At 35.1% G+C, this 16,273-nt stretch overlaps 1 protein-coding gene across 4 annotated transcripts in view; it reads right to left on the bottom strand.

Annotated features, from left to right (window-relative positions):
- The window catches only part of PSIP1 (PC4 and SFRS1 interacting protein 1), a 43,174-nt gene that overhangs the window by 6,296 nt on the left and 20,605 nt on the right, over positions 1-16,273 (bottom strand). Inside the window, exons 6-11 of one of the 4 annotated variants that reach the window (XM_005660092.3) lie at positions 15,491-15,553; positions 10,174-10,270; positions 8,489-8,564; positions 4,260-4,488; positions 3,085-3,203; positions 317-372 (exon numbers count right to left, since the gene is read on the bottom strand). In XM_005660092.3, the coding sequence (XP_005660149.1) occupies positions 317-372; positions 3,085-3,203; positions 4,260-4,488; positions 8,489-8,564; positions 10,174-10,270; positions 15,491-15,553 (640 nt within the window). Of the gene's footprint in view, positions 1-316; positions 373-831; positions 1,782-3,084; positions 3,204-4,259; positions 4,489-8,488; positions 8,565-10,173; positions 10,271-15,490; positions 15,554-16,273 lie in introns of those variants that run through there. The other 3 variants (XM_021102150.1, NM_001243670.1, XM_021102208.1) reach the window with 3 other exon arrangements.

Below are 16,273 nucleotides of genomic sequence, written 5' to 3'. Positions count from 1 at the left end.
ACCAAAACTAGAAAATCCATCTGAAACCCAAATTTGTCAGAAATGGGAAAACATCCAGCTTTTGGCAATGTTACAAAAATTTGACATCGTTTAATGAGCATTAAGAAAAATTAACATAACTCCTTAAGCAAATTCACCTAATAATACTTAAAAACAATGTATGGTATATAGAATCCCTTAGGGATTTGAAAAGTGTACCTGTAGATTAAGAACATAAAATGATCAACTTCAAAACCTATACAATTAAAAGTGTCTATTTATCTTCCTTTCTATATATAATACAACTTTATTTATCTTAGAAAGTGAAATAACTAACCTCGCTTCTTCTCCACTTTCTTAACTTCTGGCTTCTTTCCTTCATCTTTATTCTGCCTATCAAATGTCAACACAAATATTTCAAAAACACTGGACTTTGGCGACTGATTTCCAAATGCCCACCAATCCCTTATGTAAAAATTAAAATTTTCTTTAAAATAGTAGATCACAGGGAATTGTAATTTTTAGAATTCTGCAATGCCACATTAGTACTAATTAGTATAAATATAAGCAAAACTGAAAACACAAACATACCAGAATAAATGATCTATGTCATTTTTCAGTGGCATTACAAATAAATTTTGACAGCTGCTTTGGTGAATTTTTTTCCAACAATAGTGTGTTAAAAGACCAACTTCAGGGTCAGTGGACAAAGAGGCCACAGTGGGAAAAGAATGCCTATAAATGTTTCTTGACTTCCATATATCACAATTATTTTTTAAAGTAATATGTCAAAACAGACTGATTTAATTCTTCCCACATCTCCAAAATGTAGGTAATCTGAGGGGTTCAAAGTTAGTTTCAAGATTAAATAGACTCTTTAAAGATAATATTACTATATTAAAATGAGGTGGGTTTTTTTTTTTGCCAATATATCAAACTTCAGTGACATTCACTAACATTTACATATCATTTCACAAATGAAAAGGTACCACTTTACTGTAAATCACAAAAATAACCATTTAAAAATGAATTCTTAATAATTTCTAGTACCTTGACTTGGAGTTCAGGCCCTATTATAATAAACCAATTGAAATAGACAAGAACAAAAAAATATCTAAAAATCAGGTTTTTTTAAAAAAACTTTATTTTAAAATTTTGGTTACAGTTTCATTTTTGTTTTCTTAACAAGTCTACTGTTTAATCTCTCAGGATTAAAAAAACAATTATTAATATTCTAAAGATTTAAACAACAAAAGAATGTCAAGGGAAGGGCACAACTGCCCCATTCTGTGGGGGTATAATAGCTATTCCAGTTTAACACCTAGCTTCAAAACAAAATGAATTTTATATTTTCTAAATGAAATAATGTACAACCACCATCTTCATCTGAGCTTATAACTTTCAAACACAAAGCTTCATTTTAAGCTTGGTAAAAAAACTTTTAACAGGAATGATGGCCGACCTTAGTATGTAGTGTGTACCTTACAGGAAATGTTTTTTAACAATCATAACACAGTAATAATGCCATTAATGAAGTCCTCAATTTAGAATCTGGAACATTCTTCCATCAAGGGGGGGAGGGGGAAATTCAGTCCAATGAGTCTGTCTCAAGATCTTCATCTCTTGTTTGCTCCACTTGTATTCTCTTTTCAGTAACTGGATTAATGCTTTGAGCCCAAAATGAGATATATTTTTTATTACTGTAGATTACATGTTGTTTGGCTGGGAATACAATACAATAAACTTTATTTTGCATAATGCATTTCATACAAGCTGCATCTGAAATGCTTTACAGAGCAAAACTGTCCAAGTACAAAGTTTTGTAATAACAGGAGAAGGAAAGAAAACACAAATATTAGAATTTGAGAAAGTTACATTCGGAGGACATTCAAAAAGAAATTGAAACACATAAAGATCAACTCTGAGATACTGAAGAAGAGTTGGGCTAAATTTACTAAGCAACAGCTAATTTTTTATCTCTAGTTTGCGGAGCACAATAAAGTTAAAAGCAACAAACAGTCCAACAACTTTTCAGTGAAAGGACAGAAAAGGAAAGGCAACAAAAAATAACTAGTATTTACATAAATGGTCAAAGGGAGTAACATTTCTGAGTTTTATATCAATCTTTAAATTACTCCCTCAAGCAGCTGAAACTGCTTATATATCCTCCAAAAAAACTAAGAAAGCAGATGGTCAAATATTATACTTCTCGAGAAAGACTTTCACCTTACAGATGTATTATATAAATAAAAAGTACAAAATTATTTAAGAATGGTTTTAAGAATTTTGCTGTTTATCGTTAAGTTTGTCTTAGTGACCTAGAGCATGTTTTTAAAACCATCTCACTAAAACAAAAAAACAAAGTTTAGTCAGAATAATGCAAGACGCTTCACAAAGAAAGAAATGCTTTTCAGAGAAAGAACTGAGAAGTGACAGTCTAAAGTTAACTAGGAAAACAAATGTAATAAACATGAAGCCTAATTCATCACTGCCATTGCTAGTTTCCTTCTTACAAAGCTTTATAGAATAAAATTAAAGGGGAAAGAAATTCCCCATGTAAGTTACATGGTTTCCAAGTATCAAAACTTACTAGCTTGAACTTGATTTATATTGCACACATCTAATGCAAACCCTGTCAGCCTTTAGATTTACTTTTACTGGCTTCTTGGGTTTCCAACTGTGCTTTTGTTTCTTTCGCTGGTCTTTTGGGGAAGGCCTGCTGGTGGTATGACAAATACAGATATTTCCCTCATTCTTTCTCAAGGCCAATTTTTATTATCATCTTTCTGTATTTAATATTATACAAGTAAGCAGTAGAGGATGAGGACATTTTCTACAAAGCCACTTAACAGTTAAACCCTATCTGCACTTTCAGTTTAAATTAAAAATAATTTGCAGGGTGACTATCTCAGTGAATTTCATCCTCCTTATGCAGAAAAGGGTGAAGCCTGAAACATGATTATTATTATATACTGAAGACACTTTTCTAACACATGGGAAAAGTCACTTATTTAAAAGGCTTCATAAAGTCTGGAAAATGAAAGTCTATTAAAAATTTCATGCTAGCTTAAAAAAAGAAATGGAATTTAGTAAGAAAATACTTACTGCTCAGTTTCCATTTGTTCTTCTTGCTTGCGTTTTCTATCTGCTGCTTCTTTCTCATGTTGGCCTTTCAGCATATTCCTTCTATGAGCAGTCTGAAAGTTTCTTCCACCTTTTCTCTTCTGTTTTGAGAATTTGTATGGTTTTAGTTAACTATCAGTGACTAATGTTTCTATGATTACAATCTTCTGAGAAAAGAAGCAACTCTATTTTCTTAAGGGACAAATACTTAAATTACTAATTTTAAAAAAACTTCAGAATTAAACATGTTACTATCTAAATTTAACTTTTCCCTTGATGATTTTGGGATTTATAATCTATTTACTGCACTGCTATAGGAATGATATCCTTTTGTTAAAATGGGTCAAAACGACTGTTAGGCTATTTGCCTCTACACTCTGATTTTGCCATCAGTACCTATTTTACTGACAAGTACACTGCTCAACCTCCCGAATTTGTTTTGGCCTTTGAGGTATTAGTAAATTACTATTATAAACATAAATAAAAGACCTACATGACCTGAGTCTGCAGATTTCTAAGACTATAAACAAAACTTGTATTTTTATACAGTAAAGAATGTAGAGCTTCAATGAAATTCCCAAACAACTGTTGCATCCTAATAATAAAGTACCACTAACAAAATATACAGTAGTAGGCCTGGAATATTAAGAATTTCATGGAGGTAAATAATAAAAATCTATGTATAAATGTACCTATATAAAACATAGGTACATATAAAATCTATGTATAAATGTTTTTATACAGTAAAAAATGTAGAGCTTCAATGAAATTCCCAAACAACTGTTGCATCCAAATAATTAAGTACCACTAATAAAATGTACAGTAGTAGGCCTGGAGTATTAAGAATTTCATGGAGGTAAATAATAAAAATCTATGTATAAATGTACCTCTTTTACAACTGTCTTGACTGGTCACAGCCTATTTGGCTTAATTTTCTACTTTCCTACCTTTTCTAGATAAGTGGGGTTATTGTGAAAAGATAACAAAATTACAGTAAAGTTTCAAATGTGCTTTTTAACACAGCTAATTCAAGTTAATTCAGAAACATAAATCCATTTTAACAATCACATTTATAGACATTTCATAAAAATATTGCTTTGCTAAAGCTTAAGAACTACATAGGAAACTAAAAATAGAATATTTGCTAAACATTTTACCTTTTCACCTTCTTGATCATCTCCTTCCTCTTCGGAATCAGAGGTTGATGTAACCCCCGTTTTAGTTAAATTTTTCCTTTTTGATTCAACTTCTTTTTTCCCCTCTTTTTTATCTGGCTCTTTTCTTGGCTTATCTTCTTCCTTCTGGCCCTCTTCATCCTTTTTAAGCTGCTTTTTAGGTTGTTTTTCCTCTTGCCCCTTTTTCTTACTTTTGTCTTCTTCAGTTACCCTATTTCATAGGTATGACAATGAAAAATGAACTTTTTATATACTTGTCAATCACACTCTGAATTAATTAACCATAAAAATTATCAACCAATCATAAAAGAAAAAGAACATCCTTTTAATATAAGAAAATAAAAAATTATAGTGGCAATAAGGTAACAGAAAAGTGATTTTTCACTTTTTTCCCAAGTTTTTTTGTTTTGTTTTTGTTTTACATAATGATTTTTATTTTTTCCATTAAAGCTGGTTTACAGTGTTCTGTCAATTTTCTACTGTACCGCACTGGGTCCCCAAGTTTTATTTTTGTAATGTGATTCATTCACTTAAAAATAATATTAAGTACTATCTTACATGCCAAGGTACTATTCTTGACTCTGGGTAATAGCAATGTATAAGGTGGGTGAGATCCCTAGATATTATGGAAGTTCACATAACTCTTATTATAATAAATTATGTTTAAAAAGCAGCCATGCTGGAAAAAATACACTTGCACAAGTGAACTGCCCATGGTGAAATATGGTCATTTTAAAATGTAAAGAAATATCCTTTACAGAGTTCCCGTTGTGACACAGCAGAAACGAATCCAACTAGGAACCATGAGGTTGCTGGTTTGATCCTGGGCCTCACTCAGTGGTTTAAGGATCCGGCGTTGCTGTGAGCTGTGGTGTAGGTTGCAGATGTGACTGATCTGATGTTGCTGTGGCTGTGTGTAGGCCGGCAGCTGTAGCTCCAATTGGACCCCTAGCCTGGGAACCTCCATATGCCACAGGAGCAGCCCTGAAAAGCAAAAAAAGAAAAAAAAATTCTTTACAAGGTAAAAGGCTCCCAACTTACGCATATAATGGTAAAATATATGGTCAATTAAATGTAATAAACAGTGTTCAAAGAATTTGATATTTTCACATACATATAATGGATTTGAAAGCTGGAAGAGACCCTAGGTCACTTAGTCCAACCCATTCCATTTAACAAATGAGAAAATGATGGTGCAAAAAGGTCAAACAGCCCAGTATCTCAATTCCAAACCCACTAACCTCCCACCAGACAACTGCTTCTTTTAACCCTTAAGAGATTAAATTGGGGAAAAAAAAAAAAACCTTTTTATCTCTTTAGAAATTGTTTTGTCCCATAACTATCACTGGCTATGTTTATTTTCAAATGTTATATGGGTTTTGAAGTTCCTGCTGTAGCTCAGCAGGTTAAGAATCTGACTAGTCTCTATGAGGATGCAGGTTCGATCCCTGGCCTTGCTGAGGTCTTCCTCCTTACCATCTTCCATGAAAAACAGATTTCTCACGGTGATAAATTCCCTTTTTAATGGGTCACAGTCAAGGTACAATAGGAAAGTTACATTAAAAGACTAAGAAAATTATAAACATGTTAACATAAGCTGTTCTTATGGAGAACATAAGTTTCAAAATGGGTTATGAAGTTTCCCTCTGTACTCCACTGAGTTTTTGCCCAGATACAAAGCTGAGAGCAGCATTATAATAACACATAGCACAAATGACAAATAATAGGAGTTCCTGCTGTGGCACAATGGGATCAGTGGTCTTTGCAATGCCAGGACACAGGTTTGAAATCCAGACCGACACAACAGATTAAAGAATCAGGCATTGCTGCAGCTGTGGTATAGGTCACAGCTGCAGCTCAGATCTGATCCCTGGCTGGGAAACTCCCTATCTCATAGGGTGGCCAAAAAAGAAAAAAAGAGAACACAAAACAAAACAAGAAAAGAAGTGTCTGTTATGGCTCAGCTAGTTACAAACCCAACTAGTGTCCATGAGACTGTGGGTTCAATCTCTGGCTTTGCTCAGTGGGTCAGGTATCTGGAGTTGCCATGACTGCGGTGTAGGTCGCAGACATAGCTCAGATCCTGCATTGCTGTGGTTGTGGCGTAGGCCGGCAGCTACAGCTCTGACTCAACCCCTAGCCTAAGAACTTCCATACACTACGGGTGTGGCCCAAAACAGACACACACACAAAAAAAGATAAGCATGTTTAGGGAAGTCTTACAAATGAGACCACTGCACATGAAGCTGATGAGAATGAAACATACAGACACATGCTAACTACCAAGAGTGGCACCAGCCTGCATTAAGAGAAAGTAATGGAGATCTATAAAGGAACCTTAGGCCCAACTCCTAAGTATGAAACCAGACTGAGAAAGCTGCTCAGCTAATGAGGGTAATACATTTCAGTGTAACTAACAGGATACTGAAAAAAGACTGAAAAAAATCAACTAAAGATGATATTGAAAAAGTGGAGACCTCTCAGAGGAACCAGCCAAAAGCCATGGAGAGAAATGGACTAGAAGGATAGTCTCAGGGAAGACTGCCAAGGACCTAGTCAAGGAGAGATATACCTTAGTATTTAAAATAGGGATCTCACAATATTTTCCCTACCAACTGCTGTGTGCCTCCTCTTCTCCCCTGGAGTACTACAGTTCCCTATCCCAGATCCATGTGCATATATAAAGGGGAGAGGAGAGCAAATAAGTTATGTTTCAGTTCCTGAGTCTCTAGATAAGGCCTTATGTTTATCCTCAAATCCTAGACTTTATGCCTGATGCCTTGATTAGAGAACACATCTTAGGGAGGGGATGAGTAAGATTTGTTATGTTTAAAAACAGAAACTGGAGTTCCCGTCATGGCGCAGTGGTTAGCGAATCCAACTAGGAACCATGAGGTTGCGGGTTCCATCCCTGCCCTTGCTTAATGGGTTAACGATCCGGCGTTGCCGTGAGCTGTGGTGTAGGTTGCAGACGCGGCTCGAATCCCGCGTTGCTATGGCTCTGGCGTAGGCCGGTGGCTACAGCTCCGATTCAACCCCTAGCCTGGGAACCTCCATATGCCGCGGGAGCGGCCCAAAGAAATAGCAAAAAAAAAGACAAAAATAAATAAATAAATAAAACCAGAAACTCACATGCATGTACTTAATTTCTTAAATTTTGCTATTTCTTTGGGAGCGGCCCAAAGAAATAGCAAAAAAAAGGGCAAAAATAAATAAATAAATAAATAAACAAATACATAAAACCAGAAACTCACATGCATGTACTTAATTTCTTAAATTTCACTAGAGTAGTTAAAACCATGTTATAATTTAGTACCATTATTTTTAAGAATATTTAAACAGCTGGCTTAGCAGTAAAATGAAACTCTTTAAATATACATTAGTTGAAAATTACCAACACTCTAGTTTTCTGTAACTATAATTTCCTATAAAATCTTTTCATTCAAAATGCTCTAAATCCATTCCTAAGTGATATAACTCACTTGAGCTTTTTTTATAAAATTTTCAAACACAAAGCTACAAAGTTTTGCCCTCTTTGTCGAAACATATATTCCTGCCAACATAAACAAGATCCATAATAGAAAATAAAGTTGGCAAGAAAAAAAATATTTTTTTGAAAACTAAGTTACCATTAAAATATTTTTAAATCTTATAAAAATAATTTAGTGTTTTAAATAAGGTTATTTTAGAGGACTAGAAGATTTGTGGAAAACACTTCAAAAATACTTTGTCTAAAAACTTTCTTAAACACACTAACTTCGCACTGTGGCACAGTGGGTGAAGAGTCTGAGTGCAGCAGCTTGGGTCGCTGTGGAGGTACAGATTAGATCCCTGGCCCAGCACAGTGGTCTAGGTCACAGCTGTTCAATCCCTGGCTGGGAAATTCCATACACTGCAGCTTCAGCAATAAAATTAAAAACAAAAACAAAAAAACTATCTTACCCAACTTCCCTATTATAAATTTTATAATACATTAGTAAGTATGTGATACCCTGATATACAAGAAAATGTCTTAATGAAATGGTCAGATTTTTCTTTAACTTTTTACATAATAAAAACTATTTTTCAAATGTTTTTCCCATAATTTTTAGAAGTACAAAACAGTAATAGCAACAAATAACCTGTAAATAAAACTACCAAAAAGGCAAAAAAAAACTTAAGACATGTTTAAAATGAAATGCCTCATTTACTACATAATGAATTATACTCACATGTCACTCTCTGAAGGACATGGCTGCTTTACCATTTTGGGTCTGCCTCTTGGTTTTGGAATCTTGACTTCTGTAGCTAACATTGACAGGAAAAAAAAAATGTTTAAACTATCAGCTTTCCCATTAAGATACAGATCTCAGGAGTTCCCATCGTGGCACAGTGGAAACAAAACGGACTAGGAACCATGAGGTTGTGGGTTTGATCCCTGGCCTTGCTCAGTGGGTTAAGGATCCAGCATTGCCATGAGCTGTGGTATAGGTCACAGACACAGCTCGGATCTGGTGTTGCTGTGGCTGTGGTACAGGATGGCAGCTACAGCTCTGATTAAACCCCTAGCCTGGAAACCTCCATATGCCATAGGTGCGGCCCTCAAAAAGACAAAAGACAAAAAAAAAAAAAAAAAAAAAAGATGCAGATCTCACATATAAATATTACAAATGACATCTACTAAGAATTTTAATTAGTAGTTCATTACAATTATTTTAAATTTTAAAAATCATATCCTCTTTGGAGTTCCCATTGTTGCTCGGTGGGTTAAGCACCCAACATAGTGTCCATGAGGATGCAGGTTCGATACCTGGCCTCACTCAGTGAGTTAAGTGTCTGATACTGCCATGAGCTGTGCTGTAGGTCGAAGATGCAGCTCGGATTTGGTGTTGCTGTGGTGTAGGGTAGGGTGGTAGCTACAGCTCCGATTTGATCGCTAGCCTGGAAACCTCCATATGCCACCAGTGTAGCCCTAAAAATTAAAAAAAAAAAAAAAAAAAAAAAAAAGATCATATCCTCCAATGGTTGAAATGAGGAGCAGAAAATCTGGAGAGGTAAATCAAGAGTATTTTCGATTTAGCCTTTAAAAAGAATATCCTTCATTGTTGTTTTAACAGGAATGTCACAAAATTCAACTTTATAATAGACACTAGCACTTATATTCAATATTCATATATATATTACAATGTTATATATTTTTGTTCACATCTCTGAAAATTTGTTATTAGAATTCACTGAATTTTCTAATACCATTAATTTGAGTCACTGCAATATTAAACTCCAAAGTAAAAATTAAATGAACAGATTCTCAGGTTTTTTCTTTTTGGGGTATTACTCATTTTATCCTGTTTCATTAAGAATCTTGTATTAGGAAATAGAAAAAAAAGGGCTCTATCTTAACTAATTTTTGCTTTACTTTGTATTAGAAACATACTTCCAAACTACTTCCTATGTATCAAATTAAAAAAAATAGGCAATGCTTAAGATAGCTGCGTATTGTAAAGGTCCTAATAAAGAAAGGGCAGTAATTTATAAATTAGTAGCTTTGATTACTCAAATACTATTTTCTATTGCTTTCATTATGATTCTACTTGGAACCTTTATGCTTTCTAAAGTGAGAGGTAAAAGAAACCCATCATTCATGGAATTTGAATCTTTGCCACAGCCTCATTAGCTATACTGTGAAAAGAAAACACAATGGGGATAAAACAGAACATGAAAGAAGTCTTAAGCAATTATTTCAAATTTAAATATTTTATTATAAAGAACAGAAATCTAATGTTTATCTCCTTTGAAATTTATATGTTACACATAACCAAGTGTGTGTTCACCTATTCCAAAGTAGCTGAGGTACATTACTTTAATCGATTATAGAGTATTAATCACAAACCAGAGATTTAAACATTAATAATCCTACCTGCAGGCCGTCCTCTTTTAGGACTCACTTTCAGATTAACAGATGCTGCTGCTGTTGTCACTACTCCTGCCTCCTCAGTTTCTACTTGTTTTTCTGCCTGAATCACAAAGATTTAATTATTTAGACATAGTAGGAATTCAAAGTTTAATTCAATGGCAAAAACATGCCACTATTAAGATAACAAGTTCTAATATATGAGTAACTTCTACATGATCTTTATTATTTTTCAACAGACAACTCAGAGTGATATTGTCAAACTTAGCTCTTAAGTCTAATGAATAATTCTAGGACACAAACAAAACAGTTTATTTTTTTAGATATTCTCAACATGAAAAAGTCATTTATAAAAATAAAGTGAGTATTCTTGATGCAAAATGTTGAACTATAATGTAATTTACACTGTAAACAGCCCACGCATTGCTTATAAATGTACTTTCACCGAGAACCTCAAAATGCTAACATTTAACTCCATGTACTTACTAATGTACAAATTAATGTTATTTAATTCTAAATTAATGTTAGAAAAGGCAAGAAATTAAGTTGCTGATATTTCTACTCAACTTTGTTAATATATACATGTTTTATTTTTGAACTAGGATACATCTGTTCTACCCTAGGAATTACTCTTTATTTTCCATAAAGGATCTACTACTATAAAGAAATCCCAATGATCTTCTACAAACTGTAATGCCCCAGTGAAGAGACTAAAACAATCATTTTAAATGATTCAGGCATTACAGCATAACAAAGGTTAATAATCACCAGTTAGAAAGGAAATGCAAACATCACATCACCACTGAAAAGAGACAAAAGAAACAGTGAAAAGAACAAAGAATGAGAGGCCTACTATGAGCTGCTTCCCCACCTCAATTATTTACAATTCAGCCTAAACTAGATCAACACAAATAAAAGGGAATAACGCATCATATAAAATAAAGAGATAATCCAATCTTAAACCAAGAAAGATGTTTTTAAATCCTTTAATCAACTATCTAATTTGCAAACACCTCATTAAAGATAATGCCCACTATTGGGTAAGATGGGACAATTATTCATGTTTTGATTATTGGTGATCAATAAATTGATACTACATTTATGAAATATCTTTATGAATATAAGCAATAAAGATGATCCAAATCTTACCCAGCAAGCCTACTTCTAACAATTTATCCATTTCTTTGTTACTAGTTTTGCTTTTTTACCTGAAATATAATAATGCACATTCAAAGCATTATTAAAAGTCAAGAAACTTATTCAATGTAACTCTTCAATGGTTCTCAAGGAGTATGACAAACACTGTTTCAAAAATATTAGGTCTTGTTTTATTTCTATGACTTTAAAAACTTACAGACCACCTAACTCCTCCCTTAATCCTGACTTGATAGATCTGGCAAAAAACCCTCTCTTCACTTATACTCTGCTTTCCAAAGTAAATCTTGACATTAAGTAAGAACTATAGCTATCAACCTTTCTGTGAAGATACCAATAAGAGGTAACAAGTTCATCAATAACAAATGCCAAGAATAAAAATAAATTAACACTATACTAAGCAAAAATCCAGCCCTTCTGTAGACATATATTCTTGACTATTACCAAAAAATCACCCAAGTCAAATCATTCCTCATGAAAATAAACCTCAAAGAAACATTTCATCTAGAGAAAGGGCTATTATTTCAAATATGCATATATTTAAATATCTTAAATGCAAATATTCTGAGTGCAGATTAATTTCTTCCAAGTTTTTCTTGATCTGAGACCTCTAATCCTTTGACAAGTCTCCCCATAACACCTCCCTTTCTAGCTCTACTCCCCCCCTTCATGATTTTACATAGAGGTCCTCCCACCCCACAAAAACCTTATGGAACTATTCATTTGCATTCTTGTTCTGCTTCACCTGTCTCACAAATCTCCAACAGAGCATTACCAAAAACTCTACCCTCCCTGCTTCATTATTCCTTGTTAAAGTCTGCTAAAAAAGAAATTATACAAGCATGCATTCATTTTATGCAAGTTCAGTTCACTGCTAATCCTTTATCCTGTATTTTTGTCATGCCCTTTCCTTCTCTTCCTTCTAGCATAAACTTTCAAAACCTCTCTTCCTGCAGTCTTTGAATTCAGTGAGGAGGAGGGAGAAACTGAGGCCAGCCAGAAGAAATTCCCTTAATTTCCAAGTCTCCCTAGACATTTTTAATAGTCTCCTCTACCCTTCCCTTCCTTCAATGTTAAAAAAAAGGTGAAATGTCCATCTCTTCCCCATTATGTCAATTCCTTCAAAACGTGTCCTCCCTTTGCTCTCTTCCAGTATTATTCTTAACTTAAAATAACTTACACGCTTTTCACGTCTTCAATCATTCCTGGTTTTGAAGAAGTGTTAAAGCCTCTACTATATCCACTTTTAACACCCTCCCATAATCATGCATATACCTGGTGCTGCATTCTCTCTCCTTCCCTTCAGATATTTGAAAAGCACAATAAAATTTTAACACTGAACATTTTATACCTCAACCTACTACATCTGTCCTTGCCATCTGATTTTAAAGTATCCTGGGGTAGAAGTTCTCTTTATGGCTCAGTGGAAATGAATCTGACTAGCATCCATGAGGACACAGGTTCAATCCCTGGCCCTGCTCAGTGGGTTAAGGATCTGGCGTTGCCATGAGTTAGGGTGTAGGTCACAGACACAGCTCGGGTCTGGGGTTGCTGTGGCTCTGATTCGACCCCTAGCCTGGGAACCTCCATATGCTCAGGTGCAGCCCTAAAAAAACAAAACAAAACAAAAACCCCAAAAACAAAAACAACAACCCTGGGGAAGCCTAAATGTCAAATCTTACTGGACCCTTCTGCATCAGGACACTGGTAATCAATCCCTCATTCTTTTTTTTTTTTTTTTTAACCTGCACCTGCAGCATATGGAAGTTCCCTGGGCTACGCCACAGCCACAGCCACACCAGATCCTTAACCCACTGAGCAAGGCCGGGGACAGAACCCACATCCTCAGGGATATTAGTCAGGTTTTTTCCTGCTGTGCAACAACAGGAATTCCCCCACTCCCTCATTTATTAGCTTTACATCCTCCCTTACATGTTTCTCCTGCCAGTTTATTCTCAGCCATAATTTTTCAAGGCAACCTTTCGTCATCATTATTTTCCTTCAGGCTTCTGTTTTCCACATTCTCTTGACTCCTTGTCTAACATCCTATCTTTCTATCAGAGGCTGCATCTGTAACTTGCACTTTTTGCCCCCGTAGTGTCAGTAATACCTATCTTGAGGTCCAATTTCCAAAGATGTTTCCCATCCTCCCCTTCATGCCTCTGCTCGCAAAACAACATCTCCTGCATTCTCAGCATATTATCTGGTCATCCCATCAACACTCTGGCTTATCGGATGCTGCCCCCTCCCTTCAAACTATTAACTTTATCTTCTAAGGTGGTCGTAAAATCCTATCTCTCTTCTACACAACCAAAAATATCATGCTAGGTCTTTAGAAAGGCTTTTCATAATTTATTTACCAAGTCACAATCCTAACTACCCATTTCGATTCTCTCGTTTTATGTATTTATTGTCAGTTTCGACAACAACAACAAAAAAGTTCAGGAGTTCATGCTATAGCACACTGGGTTAAGAACGCAAATGCACTGCACTGGCTCAGGTCACTGTAGAGGTCCAGGTTCTCAATTCTCGGCCCAACCCAACACAGTGGGTTAAAGGATCCAGCGTTGCCACAGCTGCAACGTAGGTCACAGCTACAGCTCAGATTCAAACCCTGGCCTGGGAATTTCATTTGCCACCTGTGCAGCCATAAAAATAAGTACCTAAAATTTTAAAAATGAAAGTTCAATGAGAATAGAGAACTTATCTTCCTTATTCACTACTGATTCTCTGCCTGGACTAGTAAAGTGAGTACCAAAACCTTAGAGGAATTAATCACTGAACCAGTCTCACTGCTCCAATCCAATCCCCATCATTCTCCTGAAAAAGAGGAGGTTATCTGAAATTTAAACTGATTCTATAGCTTCCCATCATTTCTCTAAGTTCTTTAGAATAAAACATTTTTTCTTATACTCATTTACCTCAAACCTTTTATCTGGTAATATTGAAAGGCCTTCCTGAATTGCTTAAAGCAGAATTTTTCTCTATGCCCCTGTAATTGCCTCACATGTCCTTCCTACTCTCCTTCATGTGCATGACATAATTCTGCCTATCTTTTAAAATCTTGTTGAAGTTATCACAGCCCCTTCCACATGCCCCTTACAGGGGATAAAAAGTCACTGTAATTACTTGTTTTCATATTTTACTTTCTTAAAAGACACTGAACTCTTCTTAGTTTACTTTGTATCTTTGTCATATAACAGTCTGAGACATAAACAGGTCAGAAAACAGTGTGATGGGAGTCCCCATGGTGGCGCAATAGAAACGAATCTGACTAGGAACCATGAGGTTGCGGGTTCAATCCCTGGCCTTGCTCAGTGGGTTAAGGATCCGGTGTTGCCATGAGCTGTGGAGTAGGTCGCAGATGAGGCTCAGATCCCGAGTTGCTGAGGTTGTGGTGTAGGCCGGCAGCTATAGCTCCAATTAGACCCCTAGGCTGGGAACCTCCATATGCTGTGGGTGCAGCCCTCAAAAAAGATAAGGAAAAAAAAAAAGAAAACAGTGCGATGAACAAAGTTTCATATGAGAAAGAAGAAACAGAAACATTAATTAGAAGCATAAGATGTACTTCAACCTAAACTGTCACATACTCTCATTTTATGCAACAATGCTGTAAAGTAATAAAACAACAGCATAATAATGGACAGCATGTATAAAGCACTTACTATGTACCAGGATTTATTACAAATATTTTACATGTTAACTCATTTTATCTTCTCAACAATCCGATAAGTATATGTTATTATCCGTTTTACAGAGAAAACTGAAGGCAGCATCATTAAAACATTTTATTTTGTTTACCATTCATCTTTACTCAAGGATGCTGTATCATTAAGAAAGGAAACACAGGTAGTTTTATTATATAAATATCATGACCCACCCTTTTAAAAATTAAAGGACTTAGAATGAAAAGCATAGTTTAAATTAAATGGCAGAGCTGCATTATCTCTACACTAAAATAAAAATTCTTTTAAGATCTCTGTAGTTGGAGTCCCCCTGTGGCTCAGTGGGTTAAAGATCTGGCATTGTCAGTGCTATGGCTTTAGCCACTACTGTGGCACAGATTTGATCCCTGGCCCAAGAAGTTCTGCATGCCATAGCTGTGGCAAAACAAAAAACAAAACAAAACAAACAAACAAACACCTCTGTTGTTAAGCAGTAGAATTACCTTTCTCTTTCTCCCTCTTCTGGCAGCTTTTGGAGTAGTTATGTCAATTGCTTTAGTCATATCCTTAAAAAAAAAGACAAAAATGATAAATTATGCCACAACTGAAAGAAAATTTCTTACAAGTCACAAGTGTGTTTTACTAAAAGTTTACAGAAACTTGTTTTGCTTCTCTGACCATGGAAATTATAAACACCAAAAGTCTTACTTAACATTATCACATAATCAATGTAACATTAAAGTAATTACCAGTGTCTTACCCTAAAAAAATCCTTCCCTCTCTCAGATCAAAGTCACACTTGCTAGTGTACCAGGAAGTCTGTCTATTTAATTTTACAAAACCACTTGTTCTGCAGTAGAATCCCAGTGTTAGGACTATGAAAGAGGTAGCTGACTTTGGATATCATCTAACAAGTTCAAGACGTATAAAAGGGCTGTAATTCCTATTCAAAACAACCAAATACAGAGCTGGAAATACACCTAGGTTTTAAAAAATTTAGTTCAGCAGTTATCTTGTGGTACAGCAGGTTAAGGATCCAGCACTGTCACTGCAGCAACTCAGGTTTCTGCTGCGGCACGGGTGCAATCCCTGGCCTGGGAACTTCCACATGCCATGGGCACAGCCAAAAATAAAAAATAGAAATTAATAAAGATTCAGTTTAATGTCTTTTCCAATACATCTATCCAACAATACTTCACTTTAAAAATGTCCCTAGCAAACAGTAAGCCATTCTCCTAGTTGTACCTCATATTTTGCACAGCAAAATAACTTCGAATAAAAAATCC

This window comes from Sus scrofa, chromosome 1, assembly GCF_000003025.6.
Source record: "Sus scrofa isolate TJ Tabasco breed Duroc chromosome 1, Sscrofa11.1, whole genome shotgun sequence".
Taxonomy (NCBI): domain Eukaryota; kingdom Metazoa; phylum Chordata; class Mammalia; order Artiodactyla; family Suidae; genus Sus; species Sus scrofa.
This window is presented reverse-complemented; position numbering and strand designations above follow the sequence as displayed.